The sequence below is a fragment of the Populus nigra genome, chromosome 3 (genome assembly GCF_951802175.1).
Source record: "Populus nigra chromosome 3, ddPopNigr1.1, whole genome shotgun sequence".
In the NCBI taxonomy this organism is placed as follows: Eukaryota; Viridiplantae; Streptophyta; class Magnoliopsida; order Malpighiales; family Salicaceae; genus Populus; species Populus nigra.
Genome location: NC_084854.1, coordinates 26383914 through 26411710, shown reverse-complemented (window position 1 = coordinate 26411710; position 27797 = coordinate 26383914). Strand labels below are relative to the sequence as shown.

Here is a 27797-nt window from a genome sequence, read left to right as displayed (position 1 = left end):
TTCGGGTCAAAACCGTCATTTTTGACCAAAACTGAGTCCACCGGGTCAATACGGGTCAAACCATGTCAACCACGGTTAAAAATGAGTTTCGGGTCGTTCCGGGTCGAAACCGTCATTTTTGACCTAAACTGAGTTCACCGGATCAATACGGGTCAAACCATGTCAACCAAGATAAAAAATGAGTTTCATGCCGTTTTGGGTCAAAACTGTTATTTTTTGGTTAAAACCCGGTCCACCGGTTTTATATCATTTGAAAGTTTTTTTTTTGTATTTTCAACATAATTTTCGGTAATTAAAATTGATTTTTAGTGGTTAAGTCGGGCTTTTTCTAATACTGATTTGAGTTTTAATTTTACCTATATAAATATTTATTATTATATATAATAAAACAAAAAATCAATAATTCAAAGTAATTTTTTTCAACGGAGCAGTTCAATTATGCAAGTAACAGTTATGTTAATATATTTTTTTATTTGGGGTAGATGGAAGGTGGATGTGATTTGTCCCCTCTTCATTGGCTATAAATAGCCACGAGAGCGGGGGAGAATGAAAAAAAGGAAAAACAAAAGAAAATTTTTTACTGTTATACTTTTTTTAGTTTTTCTTCACGAGAGTAGGATATTGTTTTTAAAAAAATAACAATTTCAAAAATACCAAATATATCCCGACACATCTCGGCTGTTGAAATATTCCAAGATTTGATCCCGTTGCGCCACGTCATCCGGTGTACCGAGCTTTCGGTGCACCGCGCCACACCAGATCAAGGCTCCTCTCATCAGGACCGTCCGATCAACTTGCAGATCCAGCCAATCGCAGCCGCAGGATCAGTTCAAAGGAGATCCAACGGTTCATAGCCTTCCGTTGCACCGGTGAACCGTGCCCGCGTCTACACCGTAGCACATCTCAGAGCCTCTCTCTCCTCTCGCCGGCGACTCTCTCTCTCTCCCCCGATCTCCCATCTCCGGCCGCCTCCTGCCTCCGCACCACCACAGAAAGGTTTATCCCCTGCTGTAAAGAAAAACCCTGGTGGTTTTCAGAGTTTTAGCCGCCACATCTGGCCGGAAAAAGGCCGCGATTTTCGGCGGCCACCGAAGCTTCAAGCCGTCGATTCTCCTTCGTCAGCCATCAACGGCCATCGAGACCACCACCATCAGAATCCTCGACATCAGATCTACCAGGATTGACCATCGTTTGGTCAGAATCTCGCCGGACAATTTCGCCGCCGCCAACAGTAGCCGCGCGTGAGTCACACGCGCCGCCAGTGGCATTTTCGTAATTTTCAGAGAATTTCGAGGGTAGTTAAGTCTTTTACCTATACAGTGATACTCAGGTAAATTTTTTGAGATTTCTAACATTTTTTTATTTTGTATATAAATTTTCTTACATGTAAAAAACAATAAAACAAAAAATATACAAAACAACGTGGTTCCCATACCCATTTTATCATATTATTGTTCGTGGATCCAAAGCCCAATTCTCGAATATGGTTATATCAATTTCTCAATAATATCAAAATAAAATTTGTTTTTATAAACGAATATTATTTGTCGACACGTCTCTTTTTTAAAAAAAGGGACCGATGTCAAAAATGTAAATATCAAATATGAATTATTTCCATTATTTCTTTTGGTAATCCAGACGTAATTCTCTTTTTTAGGGTTGAAACGTCATATTTTAGACAAGTCTCCTAATTTTTAGGGACTGATGTCATTTTTAACGCGTCTCCTATTTTTAGGGACCGACGTTAATCATTTTAAACAAGGCAAATTACCAATAAACCCAAAATATAATGGATTATATCCATTATTTCTTTTGGTAACCCAGACGTAACTCTCCTTTTTAGGGACAAACGTCAGTATTTTAGACAAGTCTCCTAATTTTTAGGGACTGATGTCATTTTAACGTGTCTCCTATTTTTAGGGACCGACGTTAATCATTTTAAAATAATTACCAATAAGCCCAAAATATAATAGCATTTGAATCAAATAGAAAACACACAAGTAAGGGTAACCTTTCTATTGAAAGGATGTTTTAAGGGTGGTGTCTACCTTCCCTTAATCATAACTAACCCCGTACCCGAATCTCTGGGCCCAGTGTCTAATTTAGGATTTCTAGTTCCCTCAAATTACTAGATGGCGACTCCAATAAAATCTTTGTTTCCCCCAATCGAGAAAAAAACCCTTTTTGTTAAAATAAAACAAAAAAGCGGGAGCCGTCGCCCGACGTCGTGTATCGATAGAATGGCGACTCCACTGGGGACTTAGGGTTGAGCCAACTGCTTGTGTTTGCTTTTCATTTACTTTTTTATTGCTATTTATTTTTGGGTATTTATTTTATTTGCAGTATTTATTTTATGCAATATCTACTGTGATTCTTTTTAATTTTTCATATTGCCACATGCATGTTTATTTATTTATGTCTTCACACACTTGACGGTGAACAAAAAAAGCTCTGGACCCGAGCTCGTCCTTTTTAAGATTAGAAAAGAAAGATTCAGGTGGCAAGTGTGACTTATGTCCACTGATGCTCATTTGGACTTTCGCTTGGATTGTAACTCACCCTATGCAACGGGTATTGTGGAAATTTTTTCCCATACTCATGTTGTATAAGGTTAAGAGGCCGATTACTCCATGGGTAATTCGGGCAATCTAAGAACCAAAGAATATCTTTAAGGATAGATTAAACCGAACCAAATCTTATGAGCTAGATCCTATCAATTAGGATATACCCTTTAAGACACAAACAAATGTCAATGCGTTCACATACATGTTCATATACATTTCATATTCTCATTAAATCTCCACCGATCCTTATAGGAAGTGTGAGATGGAAAAAGGCAATACTATTGAGGAATTTTTGACCAGATCAGAATTGAGCCAACATGATGAAGGGGATTGTTTGCCATCAGAATTTGAGTCTCAGTTGCCAGAGCATGTTAAATTAGATGACAGACCACTTGGTACAGGACAACTGCTAGATTGCTGGGAAAAGTTATCCTCTCATGATCAAATCACTTTTCAGAAACAATATGGGGATCTATCATATTTACTGAAGATTAGGGTCCAACATGCTTGTTTTCAGGCCATGATAGGGTTTTGGGATCCAGAATATCGGTGCTTCACATTTGATACTGTGGATATGACTCCTACTATCGAGGAGTATGAATCCCTGCTAAATTGTCCCAAGTCAGAAAAGGTGTACTTTTACACACCTATAGAGCATGCACTTTCTAACTTTGCTTGGATTACCCAGACAGACTGTCAACTAGCAAAATCACATGCAACTAAACGAGGAAATAGCCAAGGTTGGTTTTGTAATGAACTAGAAGCCATATTCAAGAGGAGATTACATGATGAAAGCAATGAAATTCGATTGAGAATTTTGGCCTTAGGCATATATGGTTTGGTTCTTTTCCCATCTGCCGAGGGGATGATCGATTTTGAGGCTGTTAATGTATTCAAAAATGTGGCGGCCCTTAAAATTAACCCTGCTACAGCAATATTGGCAGAAACTTTCTCATCCTTGAATTATTGTAGAAAAGCCGGAAGGGGTCGTTTAAGATGTTGTTTGCAGTTGTTATTTGTCTGGACTGTGAGTCATATGATCGAGGGGAAGATTTCAGGTTTGGTTGGTACCCCATGGCATCTTTATTCTAAGCTGGAGAATTTTGCTGAAAAACATTTGCATGAAGTAGGAAGAACCACATGGGAATCAATGTTCCTAAGTCTAAGTAGATCTCAATTTCATTGGAGAAGTCGATACTCCTATTTCAAATCTTATCTGGCATACTGTGGTGAGTACCCATGGGTCCCGTTGATAGGAGCCCGCTGCTGTATTAGTTACTGTCCCAACATGGTTTTACGACAATTTGGATTTGAGCAGTTTATTCCAAGGACTACCGAACTGGCAACATTTTATGAAGATTTCAAGACCTCGAAGAAGTTATTAGAGTCAGTGAAGAAGGCATGGAAACATCCTGGTAGGGTTACTTCTGCTAAGAGAGTAGAAGGAAAAACAACTGAAGGATATCCAATATGGCAAAAGAAGAGAGGGAAAGGGTACAAAGTTCCTCCTTTTGAAGGGCCACCCAGGTCTGTGATTCAGTCTGCTGAAGACATACACGAAGAAGTCCGCGCCCAACAAGAATCTTATAACCTAAGTTTGAATGCTGAAGTGGAAGAGTTATGGGCTAAAAAAAGAAAGTTAGAATCTAATCTCGCCGTTCGAGAGAAAACTTTGGCTATCATAAAACAAGAAAAGGATGACTTGTCAGCTCAACTACAACATCAACAACTTCAGTTCCAGCAATTACAAGAAAAATATGTACTTTTGTCAGAAGATAAGAGGAAGCAAGATGTCAACATGAAGAGATGGGTTAAAAGAGCATCAAAAGCTGAGGAAATGGTATTAAAATTGGAAGAGAAAAATGGATCACTTCAAGAGCAACATCAAAATCAAGTTTTAGTCATTGCCAATTTAGATAAGCATGTCGACCATTTGCTTTCTGTTGAGCAAACCTTATCATCGGAAAAAGAAAATGCAGAAAGAGAAGCAGAACGTTGGGCTTCTGAAGCTATGCGCTATCATGTACAAGCAGATGATGCCAAGAATTATGCTTTAGGATTACGAGGCCTAGCCCAACAAGTAGCAGATGGTGAGCCAATGACTAGAAATGAATTCCATCAGTTTTTTGGTTTGATCAGAGATGGAATTAATGAGATCTCAGCATATGACGGTCCAAGGCTTTGGAAAGATTGACTTGTTGTGATTTTAATTTTGTAAATTAATAAAAGACCAGTTTGTCATCTTTTCATCATGAGAAATGTTTATTTTTTATTCTGATTTATGGCATCAAATTTCTCCCCTAAATCGGTTCAAGTCCCTGTAGGTTTGGAGTCCTCAGTGAGAACTTTCTTAAGAGAATCTGATCTGGTCTGTTCCTTATCATAAGTTAAAAGAAAATTGGAAACAAATAACAAGCATGCATAAGTCATATGACATTTTGCATTCCATTTGTGCATTTCATTTATTTTTCTTGCATTCACTCATGTTGAAATATAGGTCCCCCAAAAGACCATAAAATTCATTACACTCGACTACGAAGGAAAATAATGGAGAACGAAGAAATAGCACATCTAGAGGCTCATTACCAAAGGGAGTTGGAGAGCATGAAAAATGATATTACACGACTTACAAGTCTACTCGAGCAGGCCCTAGCATCCAAGTCCATAGAAAATACCTCTACTCAGCCAGCAGTCGCAACTCCATCTGTCTCTATGCCAGCAGCTCCTTTTGTATTCACGTCTCAAAATTTAGGGGCAAATCCCTCTTTATTTGAACAACAGTCCACTACCAATGTTCCACCAGCACAAGTGCCGGTTACTGTAAACTTGACAGCTGATGACCCACGTATGATGAAATTCTCTAAACATGTTGATTATGAGAAGTTGACCGCTCTAGAAGACAGATTGAGGGCAGTCGAAGGGGCAGACTTATATGATCCTGTTCATGCGGCAAAGATGTGTTTAGTTCCAAATGTAGTTGTACCCAAAGAATTTAGGGTACCAGAATTCATCAAGTATACTGGAACTGAATGCCCAGTCACACATCTTAAATCTTATTGCAATAAGATGGCAGAAGTAGTGAATGATGAGAAACTTCTCATCCATTTCTTTCAAGACAGTCTTTCTGGATCGGCACTAAGTTGGTATACAAGGCTAGATAATACCAAGATTAGAAAATGGAAAGATTTGGTAAAAGCTTTTGTGGAGCAGTACAAATTCAACATGGAGGTAGCCCCGGACAGGTCAAGCTTGTTAGTCATGGAAAAAGGCAACAAAGAGACTGTAAGAGAATACGCTTTGAGATGGCGCGAAAAAGCATCTCATGTTCAACCCTCTTTGTTAGAAAAAGAAATGGTCACTCTGTTTTCCAACACTTTTAAATCTCCTTACTTTGAACATCTAGTGGGTAGTTCAACTCAACATTTCTATGATGCTGTAACTATCGCTGAGAGGATAGAACAAGCAATAAGAATGGGGAGAATGTTAGAGCCTACTGAGAAGAAAGGCTTTACTGGGAAAAAGAAGGATTCTGAGGTGAACAACGTGGAAGGAGTGTATAAGGGTAAGAAGAAAAATTACCATCATTATAACTTTCAAATACCTACCCAACAAGTTGTAAGTGTAAACTTCACTAAGCCTTTCCCTACCAACCAACAAAACCCACCAAATGACCAACAAAGTAACGAAATTGTTAATCCTCCAAGAAGGAACTTTCAAAGAACCCAAGAACGATTGCCACCATTACCACTTCCCTTGGGAGAAATGTATTCAAAGTTGTTGAGTATTGGGCAAGTGGCTCATGTTCCCTTAACCCCACTACAACCTCCATACCCAAATTGGTATAAGCCGGATCTGACATGTGAGTATCATGCTGGCATTGCTGGGCATAACATTGAAAGCTGTAATGCATTTAAAAACAAGCTTCTGCAATTGATAAAAGCTGGATGGATAACTTTTGATGATGCACCGAATGTGAATTCTAACCCTTTACCCAATCATGCTGCAAGTAGTGGAGGGGTAAATGTTGTAGGAGTAGAGGGTAAGAAGGAAAGAGTTTTGAAGGTTTCCATGGAAAGACTGTACGGTATGATGGTACAGTCTGGATATTTACCTGAGGTTGAACCAGTGATGAATGAAAATAATTACTGTAAGTTTCATGGCGAGGTGGGACATCACATTGATGATTGTCAAGAATTTCACCAGGAAGTGAAAAGGATGCTGACTTTCAGCATGATAAGGATAGAGAATGAAGAAGAAAGCAGTGAAGTTGGGATGATAGGCCGTCAGGAGAAAAAAATGGAGGTTTGTAGACTCCAACCAACTGTGGGTGGTCCACCAAAACTAATCCTGACTAAACCTGTATGCATAAATAGTGGAAGTTATGGCACAATGCCTTACAATTATGGATATTCTTTCAACATTAAGGATCGTACTCCTATCTTCCATACTGAAATCGGTGGTTTAACTCGAAGTGGTCGGTGTTTTACACCAGAAGAATTGGAGAGGCAGAGGAAAGCTAAAGGAAAAGAAATAGTTGATGTTTTTAAAGGTATGGAAGTGAACAAACCTATAAGTGAAGATGAGTCTAATGAATTTCTGAAGTTGATGAAGCATAGTGAGTATAGTGTGGTAGATCAGTTGAAGAAAACTCCTGCTAGAATCTCTTTAATGTCACTTATCTTGAGTTCTGAATTACACCGTAAAGTGTTGCAAAAGGTGTTGAATGAAGCATATGTGCCCCAAGATATTACTCAGGATACAATGGAACATTTGGTGGGAAGAATTCAAGCCTCTAATTACTTATACTTCACTGAAGATGAGCTAGACCTGGAAAGGACTGGGCATAACAAGCCTTTGTACATCACCGTGAAATGTAAGGACTGTCTGATCGGCAAAGTGCTTGTGGATAATGGTTCAGCTCTGAATGTGCTACCAAGGCATATGCTAGATGAGATGCCAATTGATGCTACTTATATGAGGCCAAGCACTATGACAGCTCGAGCATATGATGGTTCCCCTAAACAGGTAATAGGGACCATTGACATTGAATTGTTTGTAGGGCCTCAGATGTTTTTGGTAACCCTACAAGTAATGGATATACATCCTTCATATAGCATGTTATTGGGGAGACCATGGATACACGCCTCTGGGGCTGTGACATCATCTCTACACCAATGTCTGAAGTACATTATCAATGGTACTTTAGTGAAAGTTAAGGCAGAAGAAACCTTGTCCATGATAAGAAATGTGTCAGTCCCTTATATTGAAGCAGAAGATTGCAAAGATGGAAATCTCCATGCCTTCGAGATTGTGAACACTGAATGGGTACCAGAGAATACGGTGCTGAGAAGACCAATTATTTCTGATACTTCCAGAATGATAGCTAAGTGCTTTTTGAAACATGGGCTACCATTCCAGAATGCTTCACTTACTGGAAGTTTTAAGGGAGTCAACATGATGAAAGTTAAGGCTGCTGATCAGAGGTTTGGGCTTGGCTTTAAGCCTAAGAAAGATGATTACAAGAGAGCTGCTAGGATTAAGCGAGAAAGAAGGTTGGCCAGAATGGAAGGAAGAAAGCCAAAAGAAGAAGACATTGTAATCCCACCCATCCATGTTTCTTTCCCAAATTCAGCATATGTAATGAAACCTGAAAACATGATAGAAGTCTTGGGACAGAAACTTGCTGTCATGGATATCAACAATGTAGAGGAAGGTGAAGGAAAAGGCTGGAATTATAATGATGAGCCGAAAACAACAGAAGAAGATGAGTTGTTACCTCAGTTAACTGTCCACTCTCTAGAAGAGGCTCCAACCAATACCTTTGTGCGAAAGCTTTCAGTTGATGAAGTATTCCAGAATTGGGAGATTGAAGAAGCCCCAGTTGTTTTCAAGAAGTAATGATTAAGCGTCTATTCGCTTTTATGTGCTTTGTGTGCTTTCCTTTGAAGTTTGCTTTGTGTTTTTGTACCTAGTTGGAAATCTTGGCTCAAGATGTCAACATAAGGTCTTTTTATAATTATTGAGCTAACTTTAAATATTATTGAGATCGTGCATTTTCCTCAACATTTGTTATCTTATTTTGCTTTGTTTGACTACAAGATATGCATTTACACTATAAACACCTTCCGCTTTCAGGAATCCTGAAAATGAATCCTCCATAAATCCACAAACATATTGCATTGAAAATGAATGGCCAAACTTTGATAAGGATGTAATTGCAATGGATGAAGAGGAATGGAATGAAGATGATATGAAAGAGTTTACTAGACGGGTAGAACAATCCGAGCATGCTTGGAAATCTGCAAAAGAAGAATTAGAGGTGATAAATGTAGGCACAGAGCAAGATAAAAGAGAGCTAAAGATTGGAACTCTGATTACCACAGAAGAAAGATGTCGTTTAACAGCACTACTACAAGAGTATACGGATGTGTTTGCCTGGTCTTATGCAGATATGCCTGGTCTAGACATTGATATTGTAGTACACAGAGTGCCTCTGATAGAAGGATGTAAACCTGTTAAGCAGAAATTGAGAAGAACTCGCCCGGATATTCTACTCAAGGTCAAAGCAGAGATAGAGAAGCAGTGGGATGCCGGTTTTCTAGAAGTTATTAAATACCCTCAATGGGTATCTAACATAGTGGTAGTCCCAAAAAAGGATGACAAAATCAGAGTATGTGTAGACTTCAGGGATCTAAACAAAGCTAGTCCCAAGGATGATTTTCCTTTGCCTCACATAGATGTTCTGGTGGACAATGCTGCTAAGAGTTCAACTTATTCCTTCATGGACGGATTCTCCGGGTATAACCAGATTAAAATGGCTGAAGAAGATAAAGAGAAGACCACTTTTGTCACACCATGGGGAACATTTTGTTACAAAGTGATGCCATTCGGATTAAAGAATGCTGGAGCCACATATCAAAGGGCAATGGTGACGCTTTTCCATGATATGATGCATAAAGAGATTGAAGTGTATGTGGATGATATGATTGCCAAGTCTAAGAACGGAGAAGATCATGTTCAGGTTCTAAGAAAATTATTTGATAGACTAAGGAAGTATCAGTTGAAGCTGAATCCTGCAAAATGCTCATTTGGGGTAAAGTCTGGAAAGTTGCTGGGATTTGTGATAAGCAATAAAGGAATAGAGGTCGATCCTGATAAAGTGAAAGCAATTCAGGCAATGACAATTCCTAAAACTGAGAAAGAAGTAAGAGGCTTCTTAGGACGTTTGAACTACATCGCTCGATTCATATCTCAGTTAACAACAACATGTGAGCCAATCTTTCGATTACTTCGGAAAAAGAATCCTGGTACATGGGACAACGACTGTCAAGAGGCTTTTGACAAAATAAAGCAATACTTACAGAATCCACCTTTGTTAGTGCCACCTGTGCCTGGAAGACCTTTGATCTTGTATTTGACAGTAACCGAGGTAGCAATGGGTTGTGTGTTAGGACAACAGGATGAGTCTGGAAGAAAGGAGCAAGCTATCTATTATCTGAGTAAGAAGTTTACCGATTGTGAATCCAGATATACTATGACTGAGAAGCTATGTTGTGCCCTTGTGTGGAGTACGAAGCGTCTTCGACAATATATGTTGTATTATACCACCTGGTTGATCTCAAAAATGGACCCGCTTAAGTACATCTTTGAGAAACCTTACTTGTCAAGCCGAATAGCAAGGTGGCAAGTAATGTTGGCAGAGTATGACATTGTATACAAGATAAGGACATCTGTAAAGGGAAGTGTAATTGCTGATCATTTAGCAGATAATGCTATCAAAGATTATGAGCCTTTGAAATTTGACTTCCCGGATGAGGATGTGTTGATAGTCGAAGAAGACAAAGAGAAGAATGATTGGTGGATCATGTATTTTGATGGGGCAGTGAATGTATCCGGCAATGGAGCAGGGGCTGTGATAATCTCACCTGATAAGAAGCAATATCCTATCTCAATCAAGCTACAATTTGAATGTACTAACAATACTGCTGAATATGAGGCTTGTATCCTTGGCTTAGAAGCTGCTTTAGAGATGAAGATAAAGAAGCTTGATGTCTATGGGGATTCAATGTTAATAATCTGTCAAGTGAAAGGCGAATGGCAGACCAAAGAAGAAAAATTGATACCCTATCAACAATATCTCTCAAAACTGACTAAGGGGTTTGATGAGATTGATTTTACCCATATGGGAAGAGATAAAAACCAGTTTGCTGATGCTTTGGCAACCTTAGCTTCTATGGCCAAAACTGATTACGGCATCAGAGTACAACCAATCTGCATTGAGATTAGAAAATTTCCAGCTCATTGTTGTGCAATTGAAGGAGAAGTAGATGGGAACCCATGGTTTTATGACATCAAGCGGTTTATCCAATATCAAGAGTATCCCTTGGGGGCATCTAAAGCAGATATGAAGACCTTGAGACGGTTAGCCATGGAATTTTACCTGGATGGAGAAATTCTATATAAAAGATCATTCAATGGGGCTTTACTAAGATGTCTAGATGAAATCGAAGCTAAGGTAGCATTGCAAGAAATTCATGAAGGAATTTGTGCAACTCATGCAAGTGGGCATATGATGGCCAGACAACTGCAACGATCTGGATACTTCTGGATGACCATGGAGAAAGATTGCATTGATTATGTCAGAAAATGCCATAAATGTCAGGTGTATAGTGATAAGATAAATGCACCTCCAGCTCCTCTATTCAATATGACATCACCATGGCCATTTGCAATGTGGGGAATAGATGTGATTGGCCCAATCAACCCAAAGGCCAGCAATAGGCATCAATTTATCTTAGTAGCCATTGATTATTTCACAAAGTGGGTGGAGGCCAGCTCTTATGCTCATGTAACTCAAAAGGTGGTCAAGTGTTTCATTGAGAAAGATTTGATTTGTCGGTACGGTTCACCTGAGAAGATAGTGACCGACAACGCCCAAAATTTTAATGGGAAAATAATCACAGAATTGTGTGTGAAGTGGAAAATTAAACACTCAAACTCGTCTCCTTACAGACCGAAGATGAATGGTGCTGTCGAAGCTGCAAACAAGAATATCAAGAAGATTATCCAGACGATGGTAGTCACTTATAAGGATTGGCATGAGATGCTTCCCTTCGCTCTACATGCGTATCGCACAGCAGTAAGGACATCTACTGGAGCTACACCTTACTCATTAGTATTTGGGATGGAGGCGGTGATGCCTTTGGAAGTAGAAATTCCATCTTTGAGAGTACTAATGGAATCTGAACTAGAAGAAGCTGAATGGGCTAAAGTGAGATACGAGCAGCTAAACATGATAAGTGAGAAGAGGTTGGCTGCAATTTGTCATCACCAGTTATACCAAAGAAGGATGGCCAAAGCATATGACCGGAAAGTCCGACCAAGGGAATTCAAAGAAGGGGATCTTGTACTAAGAAAAATCTTACCATTACCAAGTGAGGATAGAAGCAAGTGGGCACCGAACTATGAAGGCCCATATGTAGTGAAGAAAGCATTCTCTGGAGGGGCCTTGTTGTTAACTAGAATGGATGGAGATGATGTATCTAGGCCTGTGAACTCTGATTCTGTGAAAAAGTATTATGTATGATGTGTTTCATCCAATCATAATCAATTAAATAAAGTTTGGCCAGGAAATTCTCTTTGCATATACCTCACCAAAAACCCATGCATGATCTCAATGGCTCAACAATTTGATCTTTCAAACCTTTTTACAGGAGAACCCATTCTTCTTAAATGAGATTTTAAAAGAACTGATTTTGTTTGTGATTTCCATGAAATAAATCAATGATTTGTTTAGGATGATGTTCAGAGCAATTCCCTTTAAAGAGATGACCAAACAAGTCCAAAACATACAATTGGAACAACTATCATTCAAATTATGCCTTGGATTTACATTTTATCAGCATGAATAATGATTGGTAATATATTAGTTGTCATGGACTCGCAACACATGGTATCTTATAAATCCAAAGCATTACGCTGGATGTGGACAACGTTTATTGGTTTTAACTGATTTTACTTGAAATGAGGAAAGGCCATCTTTGATATTCCTTTCACTTTCTTTAAAATTATCCTTTGGAGTCCCAATTTGAGCTGAGTCCATTTAAAACTTTTTCTTTCATAAGAACCTGAATTGAGATCACACCCTACACTAGGGGGCAAAAAGAGAGAAATGATCATGGAAATCGTCTTGAAAGCATGTGAGCTTATAAAGTCTGACAACAAAGGCTTCAATAAAATTCAAAACAATTGAGAGAATTCCCAACAAATATGGGAATAACAAAAAAAATCACAAAAGTTCCTAATTTGGAATATTTAGTATCATTTTTGTTGTCAAGATAGCAAAAGAAAAGGCTAAGATAAGATAATAGTGATCTATAGTTTTTTTTAAGCCCTTAAACACTCTTTTCAGCTTATAAAATACTCTTTCTTTTATAGCCTTGAGCCATAAAATACATTACGTGTCTTGAAAGTCCTTTCTAATCGAGTAAGCAACCTGGATCAATAAACTGTGTTCTCAAAATATAAGAGACTTTTCCATAAAGAGTTATGGCGTAGCAAATAATTACTCGTTATTATTCATGCTGTCAAAATAAAAAGGCAAATTGTTCCTTTTCTCAAAATACATTCAAGCAATCGCTTGAACACCTTGAAAACCCAAGCAGAAGGTCATCTCATCACTTACCTTCATCTGAGATTACTTTTACTAAGACCTTTACTAAGAGATTTGACATAAAGCCCCAAAATTGCCTGAACATTGTTATAAACAGACATTGGAGGTTTCAGTTTTCAAGAACAAAATAGATCTTTTGAAGAATCATTTTTGAAAAAGGTTTCCTTTGTAAGAAAAAATGAACATGTGACACACTACAAGGCACTGTTGAGAAATCAGAGATTTTAATGACAACAAGAGCAAAGGAGGAAATGAAATAAGGCAGTTAATTCTCCTAGAGGGGCAAAGAAGCAGCTACCAGATCCCTAATGGCACAAAGAAATTTGCTTCCTTATTGGAAAATACACATGATAAATTTGTAGATCTCGCCTAACATGAGAACTGAAACAGTATGATTTGCAGTATCTATGAAAGGAGATTGTTGACTCTCACAATATGATCAGTTAGACAACAAGATGACTTCTACATCTTCAGTAAGAGGAATGTATATGAAAATCCCAGGTGAAGCGGGATAATCCTCATATTTTGATCATATAAATTGGTTACAAAATCCTCAATAATGGGAATGTTGCCAATAGAACAATGTTGGGCCAAGGAGAAGTTAATGCTCTCAGTAAAGTAACCAATAGAGAAAGGTGCAGTGATTGTTGGGAAACTCAAACAAAGCTTATCTTAGAAAATGAGCGGCATGGGTCGGCTTGAGTAGATTTGAAGGATGTGTGAATTAAAAGAGCTCACTAAAAAATCAAGATCAAGATCCTCAAACAAGATGAACGGGGGACCTATGTTTCAAAAAAAAAAAAAAAACAAGTAAAATGCATTGCATATCATGTAACTTCACATGCATTGCATAATTGTTTTGCAGATATTTCATGAAACAATATTCCCACTGGGATCCAACGAGACTCACATGAATTGAAGTTCTTGTAAATCACATCAAATATGGCGATTCCACAAAAGCAAAATTCATAAATGAAGACAAGAAGGATGGATTTTTATTCATGGGAAAAGGTGTTTACAAGTACAAATGTTAAACAGTGCGAGGACGATCAGGGATATTTTCATCTTGATGGTTAATCATGCCTCGAAATTCCTCAAATTGTTTATGCATACGCTCCATCTCTTCCTCGAACTCAAGGTGTCGGGTGTTAACATAGTCCCGCCAAAAGTCAACACGTGTATTTAACTCTTGGTTTCTCATCTCCAAGTTGTTTCTATAACGTCTCTCATCACGAAGTCTGTTCCTTAAATTCTCAATCTGATGATGGAGATCAAGAACCTGAGTATTCAACTCAAGTCTTCTGGCATGAAGACGCTCTGCAACGTTCACCAAAGACGAAGTAGCTCTGATACTGAGAGCAAGTGACTGATTCACCGCTTCAATATCGGTCCTGGCAGCTAACATTATTTCATCACGAGGAAGGATCATGTCTCTAGCCACGGCTATAGCAATATCTTCATTGTCCATTACAGTATCCTCTATTGTAACCGGACGACCATTCACTTCAAAGGTAGTACGCCAAACTGCAGGATGTTCTGCAGGAACAGGGTTTGGGTTAGCATTGGAAGAAGAGGAAGACATGGTTAAAGCTTCAAAAGTTAAGACCTTTGAGAGTATTGATAATGCAAGAAGTTGATGATGTCTTTTGCCAAATACTGCGTGATTTATAAGGAATTTACTCCTACCATCGTTTTGAACGGCAGCTCAAATCTCAACTGTACATACAAGACTTTCTTGAGAAGCTTTCCTCATTTTTGGGATCCACAAGTCAAATCCCAACCGTACATACAAAACTTTCTTGAGAAGCTTTCCTCATTTTTGGGATCCACAAATCGAATCTCAACCGTACATACAAGACTTTCTTGAGAAGATTTCATCATCTCTGAGATCGATTTACAAATCAGATTTCAACCATACAGGTATGACTTCCTTTAGAATTTTTCATCAACCCTGAAGCTCATTGCTGAAATCACTTTCATGTATTTCACAAAATGATATTGAAATCACTTTCAAGTATTTTCAATTAGACCACTTGCGAGTTTCCTCGCATTTCACTATCGGGCAGGTCGCCTGGAACAATTAGACCACTTGCGAGTTTCCTCGCATTTTATCATCGGGCAGGTCGCCTGGAACAATTAGACCACTTGCGAGTTTCCTCGCATCTTATCATCGGGGTGGTCACCTGGAAAATAGGACTATTGTTGAAATCACTTTCATGTATTTCACAACATTAATCTGAAATCATTTTCATGTATTTCACAAGATCAATATTGAAAACACCTTCATGTTTTTCACTTGGGCAGGTCGCCCATAACAATTAGACCAACCGAAAAATCTTTGCATTTTTCAACACTTCCATCGTTTTTCTTTACAAAACTTACTATGCAAAGTCAAAAGAAAATGAATTTTCCTATGTCTTTGCACCGTAAGCATTGTAAAGAGGGGGCAACTGTTGTAACCCAATTTTGGATTCACCAAGATTTTCTTGAATGTTATTTTATTTATATTATTATTTATAAAAATCCAAAAAAATTAAGAAAAAGGAAAATTCAAAAATATATTTTTCTCGAGTCAACCGCATCTTTCCGTCAAAACCGATTCCACCAGGTTAATACGGGTCAAACCATGTCGACCAGTGTAAAAAATGAGTTTCGGGCCGTTTCGGGTCAAAACCGTCATTTTTGACCAAAACCGAGTTCACCGGGTCAATACGGGTCAAACCATGTCGACCAGGGTAAAAAATGAGTTTTGAGCCGTTTCGGGTCAAAACCGTCATTTTTGACCAAAACTGAGTCCACCGGGTCAATACGGGTCAAACCATGTCAACCACGGTAAAAAATGAGTTTCGGGTCGTTCCGGGTCGAAACCGTCATTTTTTACCTAAACTGAGTTCACCGGATCAATACGGGTCAAACCATGTCAACCAAGATAAAAAATGAGTTTCATGCCGTTTTGGGTCAAAACTGTTATTTTTTGGTTAAAACCCGGTCCACCGGTTTTATATCATTTGAAAGTTTTTTTTTTGTATTTTCAACATAATTTTCGGTAATTAAAATTGATTTTTAGTGGTTAAGTCGGGCTTTTTCTAATACTGATTTGAGTTTTAATTTTACCTATATAAATATTTATTATTATATATAATAAAACAAAAAATCAATAATTCAAAGTAATTTTTTTCAACGGAGCAGTTCAATTATGCAAGTAACAGTTATGTTAATATATTTTTTTATTTGGGGTAGATGGAAGGTGGATGTGATTTGTCCCCTCTTCATTGGCTATAAATAGCCACGAGAGCGGGGGAGAATGAAAAAAAGGAAAAACAAAAGAAAATTTTTTACTGTTATACTTTTTTTAGTTTTTCTTCACGAGAGTAGGATATTGTTTTTAAAAAAATAACAATTTCAAAAATACCAAATATATCCCGACACATCTCGGCCGTTGAAATATTCCAAGATTTGATCCCGTTGCGCCACGTCATCCGGTGTACCGAGCTTTCGGTGCACCGCGCCACACCAGATCAAGGCTCCTCTCATCAGGACCGTCCGATCAACTTGCAGATCCAGCCAATCGCAGCCGCAGGATCAGTTCAAAGGAGATCCAACGGTTCACAGCCTTCCGTTGCACCGGTGAACCGTGCCCGCGTCTACACCGTAGCACATCTCAGAGCCTCTCTCTCCTCTCGTCGGCGACTCTCTCTCTCTCCCCCGATCTCCCATCTCCGGCCGCCTCCTGCCTCCGCACCACCACAGAAAGGTTTATCCCCTGCTGTAAAGAAAAACCCCGGTGGTTTTCAGCGTTTTAGCCGCCTCATCTGGCCGGAAAAAGGCCGCGATTTTCGGCGGCCACCGAAGCTTCAAGCCGTCGATTCTCCTTCGTCAGCCATCAACGGCCATCGAGACCACCACCATCAGAATCCTCGACATCAGATCTACCAGGATCGACCATCGTTTGGTTAGAATCTCGCCGGACAATTTCGCCGCCGCCAACAGTAGCCGAGCGTGAGTCACACGCGCCGCCAGTGGTATTTTCGTAATTTTCGGAGAATTTCGAGGGTATTTCAGTCTTTTACCTATACAGTGATACTCAGGTAAATTTTTTGAGATTTCTAACATTTTTTTATTTTGTATATAAATTTTCTTGCATGTAAAAAACAATAAAACAAAAAATATACAAAACAACGTGGTTCCCATACCCATTTTATCATATTATTGTTCGTGGATCCAAAGCCCAATTCTCGAATATGGTTATATCAATTTCTCAATAATATCAAAATAAAATTTGTTTTTATAAACGAATATTATTTGTCGACACGTCTCTTTTTTAAAAAAAGGGACCGATGTCAAAAATGTAAATATCAAATATGGATTATTTCCATTATTTCTTTTGGTAATCCAGACATAATTCTCCTTTTTAGGGTTGAAACGTCATATTTTAGACAAGTCTCCTAATTTTTAGGGACTGATGTCATTTTTAACGCGTCTTCTATTTTTAGGGACCGACGTTTATCATTTTAAAAAAGGCAAATTACCAATAAACCCAAAATATAATGGATTATATCCATTATTTCTTTTGGTAACCCAGACGTAACTCTCCTTTTTAGGGACAAACGTCAGTATTTTAGACAAGTCTCCTAATTTTTAGGGACTGATGTCATTTTAACGTGTCTCCTATTTTTAGGGACCGACGTTAATCATTTTAAAATAATTACCAATAAGCCCAAAATATAATAGCATTTGAATCAAATAGAAAACACACAAGTAAGGGTAACCTTTCTATTGAAAGGATGTTTTAAGGGTGGTGTCTACCTTCCCTTAATCATAACTAACCCCGTACCCGAATCTCTAGGCCCAGTGTCTAATTTAGGATTTCTAGTTCCCTCAAATTACTAGATGGCGACTCCAATAAAATCTTTGTTTCCCCCAATCGAAAAAAAAACCCTTTTTGTTAAAATAAAACAAAAAAGCGGGAGCCGTCGCCCGACGTCGTGTATCGACAGTGGTGGTGGCTGAAGGCCACGGTAGAGAGAGGAAGCAGAAAAAGGATTGTTTGCAGGAAAAATGAATACAGAAGGTTGGTTTTCGGCCAACTTTGAGCTCGATTTTCTCCGTCCCCTGAGCGTGGAATTGGCTCCTATTTATAGGGCTGGAAAGAGGGTAATCTTGTCTTCAACGGGGAAAAAGTCTCAGCCCTTGATTCGACTCGAGGAATCCAAACCGTTGGTTCAAAGTGTGCACCTCGAACTGCCAAATTTTGGCAATCCAAGGCTGCAGACTGAACGAGATGGCCACTTTGGGCCAATAAACGAAGCCGTTTCAAAGTTTTTTGACCCGACCGGACTATTCTCGAGGATAAAGGGGTTTCAGGTGGACATTTTGGTGCACACGTTGTCGGATTTGGAGGAAGAAACGAGGCTGAAAACAAGGCTTGAAGTCGGCCACTCGGGCAGCTCAGTGGAGAAGAAGATGAACAGTACCAGGCGACGCGTCGCCTGGTCCTCCCCCCCCCCTTTTTTTTTTTAACGCATGAAACGGCGTCGTTTTTCCCAAAACGCGCCGTTTCATTTAAATGAAAACTGGCGCCAAAGCGCCAGATTTCACATCAATCCTTCCTCTGGCGCGCGTTTTGCATTTTGGTCCTTGGTCTCGGATTGCTTCAATTAAGCCCCTAATTGGCTGTTAAACTTTCAATGTCTTCAATTTGGCCCCCAGAATTTTGTCAATTTGGCCCCTGCAGTTTGGCGCCTCTTGCAGTGTGGTCCTTGGCTTTGGATTTTGTCAATTTAACCCCCAATTGGCCCCAAAACTTCAATTTTCTTGCAATTTGACCCCTGATTCCAATCAATTAACTTGGTAAAAATTAAATTTGGTCTCTTAAAATTCCAATCTTCTCCATTAAGCCCAAATTAGGCTCCCAAACTTAATTTTTCACCAATTAAGCCCCAAATAAAATTAATTTGACCCATTTAAAGTATAATTAAGTCCTTGCACTTAATTAATTCCTTCATCTGGACCTAAATTAATTCTTAAACATAATTAAAATTTAATTTGGCCAATGATTAAATCAAATTAGCCCATTAAAAATTTAATTATGTCATTAGACTTAATTTTTATGCAAATTCGTCCAACACTCATTTAATTTGACCTTTAAATTTGCACTTTTCTATTTTTGGGCACAATGGGGTGCCAATAGGTCTTGAATCTCCTTCAAAAATTGCGACTTGGTTTCCCGGCTTATTTTGGCAGTCTTTTTTGATCAGCTTTCTCTACATTGTCAGTCTTTATTTTATTTTTTCATTTTGATTTTTTTTATTTTGAGAGAAAAGTGAATTTTGGGGAATCATCCAAAATTGGGTGATGACATTTTGAGTAACCTATTTTTACTTTAACAAGGTTTTTCATTTACATGGCATTCCTAGATCTATCATTTTCGATAGATATATGAAGTTCACGAGTACCTTGTAGAAGAGTTTATGGGGTAAGACGAGGACTCAACTAAACTTTTGTAGTGCATATCATCCTCGGATGGATAGATAGACAAAGGTGGTGAACCAATGCCTTGGAAACTTATTGAAAAGTCTAGTGAGAGACATGCCAAAACAATGGAATATGGCTTTACCACAAGCAAAGGTTTCTTATAACAGGTCTCAAAATTGAACTACCCCACCTAGTTCATTCAAGATCATCCATTGACAGAACCCTTCAAGAGTGCTAAAGTTAATGCATGTTTCTCATTTCGGATGGCTAGGTGTTCAAGTTGATGGTATGGCATATTATTTACATTGTATCCATGAGCATGTCAAAAAGATAACCACTGATAGCAATGACCATTATAAGGCATTTGTTGATACTCATCGTAAAAGAGTTGTGTTTGATGTTGGTGATTTAGTATGGGTAGTCCTTACCCATGACAAGTTTTTATTTGGTGAGTATAACAAGCTTAAAGAAAGGAAAATGAGGTTTTGTTAGGTGTTGCAGAAAATAAATGAAAATGTTTATAGAATTCACCTTCCTACTCATCTTAAGATTTTTGATGTATTTAATGTTAAGCATTTAACACCCTATCTAGAGAAAGAACAAAACTCGAGACGAGTTCTCTCCGACCCGGGGAGCATGATGTAACTGGGCTTGTAGACACGGGTGATTCTAAGCATTCAGGTGATGATCTAACATTTCTAGATGGAAATCTAGCCTAGACAGACTATGTGGATGGTTTAGAAAATGCTTTTATAGATAAATGGTATAGGTCTAAGTCCAAGAAAAGGCTTGGAATGACCTTAACTAGTTGACTCTTAAAACTACTATAATGGGAGATTCGATCGTTGAATCAAACTTAAATTTTTATAGATGACTCTATAAGTAATTTTTCAGACCGTCAAATCCTTTAGAATTACGTTTTGAGAGTTGATGCTCCTAATATGACAATTTTTATTATTTTTTTTATGTTGTTTTGGATTTTATGTTTATTTCCTAGTGGTGATAGAGTTTTCTAGTGTATTTAAAGGTCTTGTAAATAATTTGAAGAATAAAATTGTTAATTCAGAGTTCAAATCTTTAACTCTCTTCTTCGCTAATTAAATCTTTCAAGTCTTTACTTGCTATTCATGCAGTTATACATAGCTTTTGCCTGTATCACATTGGCTTTCAAAATCATATATATATCCCTAGAATCAAACAAAATTCGCATAGACATATGACATAGTATAATGAAGTTTCAATCACATGAACTACTTATCATTGGTAACATTTAGGATCTCATATCTATTAAATCTAAATTCATTGTTTTCTAATATTTATTTTTTTGCCACCACGAGGTCAAAGACCTATTTCCTTAATATACAGATATGAAGGAACAATATATCTTGATAGTGTTCACGACGTGCTCCCTATAATCCTCGACTCCTAAATCCAATGCAACAACTATATTTGCCACATTCGATTCAGGATTCTCACCCACAACCCAATGCAAAGCACCATTAGCGAAAACCCCATTTGCACCAGGATAGTGAACACAATAAGGCATATCACCAATCCTCCTCCACGATTGTTTCCTCAAACTATATACCTTAACCTCAGACTCAAAACTCCTCTTCCCCCCACCTCCAAATTGCGCAATCCTAACAAGCTTATAATCATCCCTAACACTATCATACCCAAATCCAAACACATAAACACTACAAGACTTGGTCCCAAAATACCTTTTCAGCTCAATAGGCAAAAAGGGCACCACACGATGCTTTCTAGTTGATGGGTTCCACACAGCAATATCTTCAACAACATTAGAAATGCAAAGCAACCCATTAACAGAACCTAAAACTTTAATCCCATGATTATAACACATCAAAGGATGATTCAACTCTTTCAGAGTAACACAGTACAAACATGTTCATAATTACACATTACGCACAAATTCCCCTCTAGAACCCCAACATCAACCTGAAAGTTCATACCCTTGTTCTCATAATCCGGCTGCGGCAATTCGAAAAACTTATCATCCCTAATATCAAAACCAAGAACACAATCTCTAATACCAAGTTCACGCCTTTGCGGGACAATCCAATGCAAAGCGTGACCTGCAAAAACACCATACCCTCTCCTATTCAAAATATGAAAAAAGGGCTTGCTTAATAACCTAAGCCGAATCGGCAAACCCTCAATCTTCTTCCACTTATCATTCTTTAAACTATAAACCTTAACTTCATACTCGCAACCGAAACCACCACCACCACCATCACCGCCGCCATCTTCTCTAAGGAACTGTGCCATTCTCACCACTTTGTAATCATCACCGTAAGAGTCATAACCAAACCCATAATAAACATACCCAGTTGTCAAATCCCGCCGTGGAATCTCAGTTTCCGCCGCATAACATTTCTTACACTCCCTTGTAGACAAATTATACACAGCAATATTTTTCTCAGAACGTCTCAAAAACACCAACCCATTAACCGAACCAATAACCTCCGTTCCACCACCGGAATAAAGGGGATGATGTTTAACCTCAACCGCATCAGATAAAGCATCAAAATCAACAGCGAAAAGATCCCACTCTTTGAGGATGATACTGTGATTAGATTTGGTAGTGATGGAATGGTTTAGATGGAGATTGATGAAATCCGGGCCGTCGATTAAGGAACAAATTGGCTTTGATAGAGATCGGAAACGGACGAGGGATTTCACCGGAAGTTGAAGCAAAATGTCGTGAATGATCTCGTGGGGGATTCTCGACATTTTTTAATGAAGAGGTTAGGTTGGTTAGCTGGGTAATGTTGGGTTGCCCGCCGCTATATCTGAGAGCAAGAGTGAGTGGACAGGTGGGAGAAGGCAATCAAGTACAACTTGACAACATTTTGAGAGGTGGCCTTTTTGGGCATGGGAGGAAAAGAACATGGACGTACAAAATCATCTCTATCAGGTTGTCAATTTTATTTTAATAGATATTTTGTTTTTTCAATTAAAATAAAATGTTTTAGTTTTGGATTGTTTCGACGTGTTGTTTCGGGGTTATATTATTCATATATATATATATATATATATTCAACAAACATAATTCAAATTCAAGATAAATTAATTATAAATTATGCAATACAAACACAATGCCAAACAAATATAATTTCAGAATTTAAAATATTTCTAAATAGTCAAGATTAAATAGATCTTTAACTTAAAGTAATTCAACTTAAACAAAATATCAAAATATTATGAAAGTAAAATGTTTTAACACAAATATTTTAAATATAAAGTTAGGTCAATGTTATTAAGGCTAATGAAATCTAAAATATCCCTTGTTTTGTTTAAATTCCTACAAAGTATAAACATGAAAAAAACAACATGAATATAAACCATATATATTAGTGATAAATCTAATTTTAAAAAATTAATATCATTGTTAATGAAAATAATAATAATAATTTTCAATGTTATTATTAATATCATTGTTATAGAAAATAGTAATAAAAAAGAGCTTTTTATAATTTGGTGGTTTAATTAATTAAATTGAATAAGATTCAATTTGATTCAATGGCTTTTCAAGAGCGGAACGGAACATGTGGAATGGAACCGGAACGTTTCGGGGGGAATTTAGCCGAAAAATTCGGAACGGACCGAGATTTAAAATGAGATGAAATTTGTTCCGTTTTGTTCCGTTTTTTGAATTGGTATGGAATGTTTCGGCCATTCTGGACGGAACGGAACATAATTGACAACCTTGATCTGTATCCATATTTATGCTCGAGCGATGGATTAATTGAATTAATTTATAAATTAGAAAATCAACTTGGAACTATTTTAAAATGATAAGTTTTAATTTTAAAAAATTAAAATGATTGGGAATTGACTAGTTAAATTTAATAAAACTTCACTTAAATTTAATTATGTTAATCGAATTGACTAGTCAAATTATTTAAATTAATTTTATCAAATTAATTTTTAAAATAATTAAAAAAAACTCAATTCAAACTAAATTATGAATGAGCTCATTAGTCACTATTTATTAACTATGGCTGTATTGTAGACCTAATGTCTCAAAATTTACTTTTGTATACTATTATTCTTGTTTTCATTTTTTTTCTAATAAAAAGAAAATTGATATGAAAGCTTAATTTAATTGGTGAGATTTCTTAAATTTTCTATGAAGAATTAAGAACATGAGATTTTGCCTTAGTATATAAAAAAATCTTAATATAAATTCGTTTTATATTTAAATAATTACTAAAATGTCAATATCAATAAAAAAATCAGATACTATTCAGGTCATTCAATTTATAATGGATGAGTTCTTATCATTATTTTATCAAATTGAGTAATGTAACTGATATTGATATTTTAGACCTATGATCTTATGATAATTTTTGCTATTATTTTTTACAACCGATTATTGCAAATAACTTGAGATTACATATTGTTTCAAATCACTGATCGGTTGGTGAGCAAATCAACGGCTAGCCCACTGTCACGTGGTGTACTTTGGAGGTTCGTCTTTGAACTTGCTTTGAGCTCTTTTGTTTGGGTATGTGTGTGTGTGTGTGTATAAGTTTGATAGTATTAAAAGTATTTTCACATCAGTTTTTGGATAATGAAGAACAAGAAAATGTTTGTTTCAAGAAAAAGAAAAAAACAAATAAGAGTTCAGCCACTTGTAGCTCAAACATTTCCAGATTTCTTTTTTAATTATTATTATTTATCTAGAATTTCTAGACCAATTTTTACATAATAAAGACAATAATTCTTCTTAATCAAGTTTTAAACTGAACATATATATATATATATATATATCAGAACAGCAAAATAAAGCTAAACCCTAGAAGGATTAAATTAACTATATAAGCTGATGAAGAGGAATTGCATAGAGCCAAAAAGGCATAATATAATCATAGGTACATGACAAAGTCCCATCCGAATTGAAGCATTAAAAATAATATTACTAATAAAATAAAACCAATAGTACTTTATACCTCATACCCAGAGACGACAGTCTCGAGAATATCATCAAGCCTTCTATACCGAGCATCCAAATCGTCACTTAGTGCAGGTGGACATTGCTTACTTAAACCGAGATGTGCCATGAGAAGACAGACATGAGTGAGTAGCTCCCCACCTCGGGCAAGTGCATCAGCATGCTGCTTCCATCCAGAATGACTTGCAGCATACATCAGCATTTCCACCCACACTTCACTTATCATTTCCCATTTCTTTTCATTTGCCCAATCACCCTGTGACTCCAATGACTGCAATGACATAGCAAGCATGCAACCATCTAGCAGGGCTGAGTTTTCTTCGTCTTGTTCTCTAATTTCTTTTAACATGGTAGACGGACTTCGAAGCAATTCATAGAAAACTGCTTTCACTTGAGCTTCGGGAAACGATAATGTATCCAATTTATCCATGGAAATTTTGCTCTCCGCTTCTTTCTGACCATTCCTGATGAATAGGAGACGATGCAAATGAATTCTAGTTTCAGTATACCTTGTTCCGCTGAGCTCCATCGCTAACATATTTGGACATTGAACCAGGAGATACAACATGTAGTTAGATAATGATCTGCTCATTGCGCAATTTTGATGATTCACAAAAACGTTCTTCTTGGAATCGTAAATGTAACAAACATGAGTAGCAATGTGCCAAGTGAGGAGGCTATGACTGAATTCTGCATCATCCACACTCCATCCCAATTCACGGAAACAACCCTTTCTTCGAAGCACACTGCAACCTCTCTCTTCCAATAGCTTGAGGAGGTAAAAGAAATCACTGGTATGGGGATCGTACCTTGAACGTTTATCCTTGACTTGTTTGAAGATCAATTCTTTTAAATCCTTGTCCACATCCACCCTGCTATGAATGTTCCAATTCCCTGGAAAGTTCTTAAGAAGCTTGTTTACTGGTTTCTTTGATAGATCACTTATTAGGTTGCGTTGTCCCATTGAGCTTGACCATCTTTTGAGCTTCCTGAAAAATGCATGTAACGGAAAACAGATTCGACCGACAATATGAGATGCCTTTAAAATACCGCTAAGCCAAATCACACCCCAGTCGGACAAGAAAAACACAGTGATAGAGTAGCAGTCAAGCAAGACAGCTCCCGCCAGCAGCAAGTAAGATATCATTGTATCATTTTTTGAATAGACATTCCTGCTCAGTGTCATTATTGAGAAGGAGATTAACGCAGAAATAGAGGATAAGAAGGTGATAGAGTGGAGAATGATGCGTAGAGAAAAAATCTCTGTCACCTTAGAATAAAGCCGATTATACATGAATCCCAGCTCTATTTCCGTCAACCCGAAGGCTTCCTCGGCTTTCTTTTCAGAAACCAACCCATAGGTGATTGTTTGATCAAAATTTTCGAGAATAAGATTTTGGGACAGAATCTGGACCGTTCTGTACAAAAGACGAGCTTGACGAACACGTCTCACCTCACTTGAATGATCGCCGATCGGTGTTAAATCTTCCATCGTGATGCAAGGTACTCTCACAGAAGGTTGGTTTGCGTGGGCGCTAAAACTCTCTGAGGTTGCTAACCTGAAAGCCCAAATCCTCTCCCCGTACTTAATAATTCCTGAAACAAAGATGGGAATGGCTACAAATATGATGGTATTCCTGCTCCATAACTTGTATAAGACATAAGAGACCACACCAGCTTGGATCAGTAGCTCAAGAAGGCGCCTTGTCCACAATTCATTGTCTGCCAACGAATAAGCCGTAATGGTTTCAGGGCCACCAAGATGAAGAAGAAGGACTGGAGCCCAAAATACTGGAATCAAGTTAGGATTTGCAGAGTTGGTTTGGCTGCGAGCAAGGATACCCAGTGAAAAAGTTGCCACCCAGTCTGCTGACATGTATGCTAACCAAACAACAAAACGAAGCCAGAATCCGGTGGCGTACTTCCGCCGATCACCAAAAATGGCGAGGATAGTTTGCAGAAAGAGACTGAGTAACATCAATATTCGAAGCTCCCATCCATTCCATAGTTTTTCAACAATTTGACTCAAATGGTGCATATCCATCCTTGATGACTGGGGCATAACAACAAAAAATTTCCAAAATAAATCCACCTAAAATCATCATAGTTTCAAACAATGCAAAATGAACTTAATTAAAGAAAACTAAATATAAAAAAATCATTAAAAAAGTCCGTTTCAAGCAATGGAGATATCCCACGACTTGTAAAATATGACAAACAAACTACACAAGAATTTAATCAGATACAAAAATTTTAAATTAAGTAATTCATTTAAGAAGCCAAGCCTAGTATTGTTTTTGAGCTAAGCCAAAAATTAGTTTGAAAGAATAAATTATATTGGAGTCCCTTGTTCCTAATTAAAAATCCGGTCGTGTTTAAATTACTTTCACAAAATAGTTTTCTAATACAATTGAATCCAAACCTTTTCTACCTTCACAAAAGTTTTAACACTTAAAAAATCTCTTTACACCAACTTTACAATTAACATTCGTGCTTTCTTTCTTTCTTATTCTTCTTCTTCTTCTTCTTTTTAATTATAAACTTTTATATTTAGTTATATCGATAGAAAAACTAGGGATTTGTTTTTTTTTAAATGCTTGTTTTCCTCTTCCATGTACACTTTAATATTTAGTTAAATTTTCATATAAAATATGAAAATAGACACATTCACTCATATCTCAACATTCTTGGAGAATAAGAAAGTGGAAAATAAGAGAGCATGGAATAAATATTTTACTTCCATCAAATGTAGCAAAATAACACATCTTCAAGAAAATAAATTTAATTAATTAATAAAAGAGTTTTCTAGAATTTTCTAGTTTTCAAAACATATTTTTGAAAATTTTGGAACATTTTCAACAAGTTCAACACACTGGCTTTCAAAATCATATATAGCCCTGGAAGCAAACAAAAATTTACGTACACAAGCAATAGCGTGGTGAAGTTTCAACCACAAAAACTAGCTTATCAGTGGTAAGATTATTTAGGATCTCATATCTATGAAATCTAATTTCAATGTTTTCTAATACTTTTTTTACAAGGTCAAAGACCTACTTCCTCAATATACATGTATGGAGGAGCCATACATCTTGATAGTGTTCAAAAGTTG

The 27797-nt window shown here is 37.3% G+C and overlaps 4 protein-coding genes across 4 annotated transcripts; 1 reads left to right on the top strand and 3 right to left on the bottom strand.

Moving 5' to 3' along the window:
- The first annotated feature begins 6391 nt into the window (after positions 1–6391).
- LOC133689506 (uncharacterized) lies at positions 6392–12295 on the top strand. Its single transcript, XM_062109363.1, has 2 exons — positions 6392–8458; positions 8700–12295. Exons 1-2 carry the CDS (start codon positions 6633–6635, stop codon positions 12148–12150), a joined length of 5277 nt encoding a protein of 1758 aa, XP_061965347.1. The 5' UTR covers positions 6392–6632; the 3' UTR covers positions 12151–12295.
- Positions 12296–21064: 8769 nt separating this feature from the next.
- LOC133689505 (F-box protein CPR1-like) lies at positions 21065–21603 on the bottom strand. The gene has a single exon (XM_062109361.1). The coding sequence runs from the start codon at positions 21572–21574 to the stop codon at positions 21065–21067; it is 510 nt and encodes a 169-aa protein (XP_061965345.1). The 5' UTR covers positions 21575–21603.
- On the bottom strand, positions 21604–22486 carry LOC133689504 (F-box protein CPR1-like; the record flags this gene model as incomplete). Its single annotated transcript, XM_062109360.1, has 1 exon — positions 21604–22486. A coding segment is annotated over exon 1 (861 nt), but the record flags the coding sequence as incomplete, so codon positions are not given.
- A 2194-nt stretch (positions 22487–24680) lies between these two features.
- On the bottom strand, positions 24681–26732 carry LOC133689503 (uncharacterized). The gene has a single exon (XM_062109359.1). It carries the CDS (start codon positions 26730–26732, stop codon positions 24681–24683), a length of 2052 nt encoding a protein of 683 aa, XP_061965343.1.
- Between the last annotated feature and the right edge of the window lie 1065 nt (positions 26733–27797).

Excerpts from the sequence above, each read along its gene's own strand:
- LOC133689506 (XM_062109363.1), top strand. The coding sequence starts at position 6,633 with ATGGAAAGACTGTACGGTATGATGGTACAGTCTGGATATTTACCTGAG. Across the intron at positions 8,459-8,699 it reads GCCCCAGTTGTTTTCAAGAA|GAATCCTGAAAATGAATCCT; the intron begins GTAATGATTAAG and ends TTCCGCTTTCAG.
- LOC133689505 (XM_062109361.1), bottom strand. The coding sequence starts at position 21,574 with ATGTGTTATAATCATGGGATTAAAGTTTTAGGTTCTGTTAATGGGTTG.
- LOC133689503 (XM_062109359.1), bottom strand. The coding sequence starts at position 26,732 with ATGGATATGCACCATTTGAGTCAAATTGTTGAAAAACTATGGAATGGA.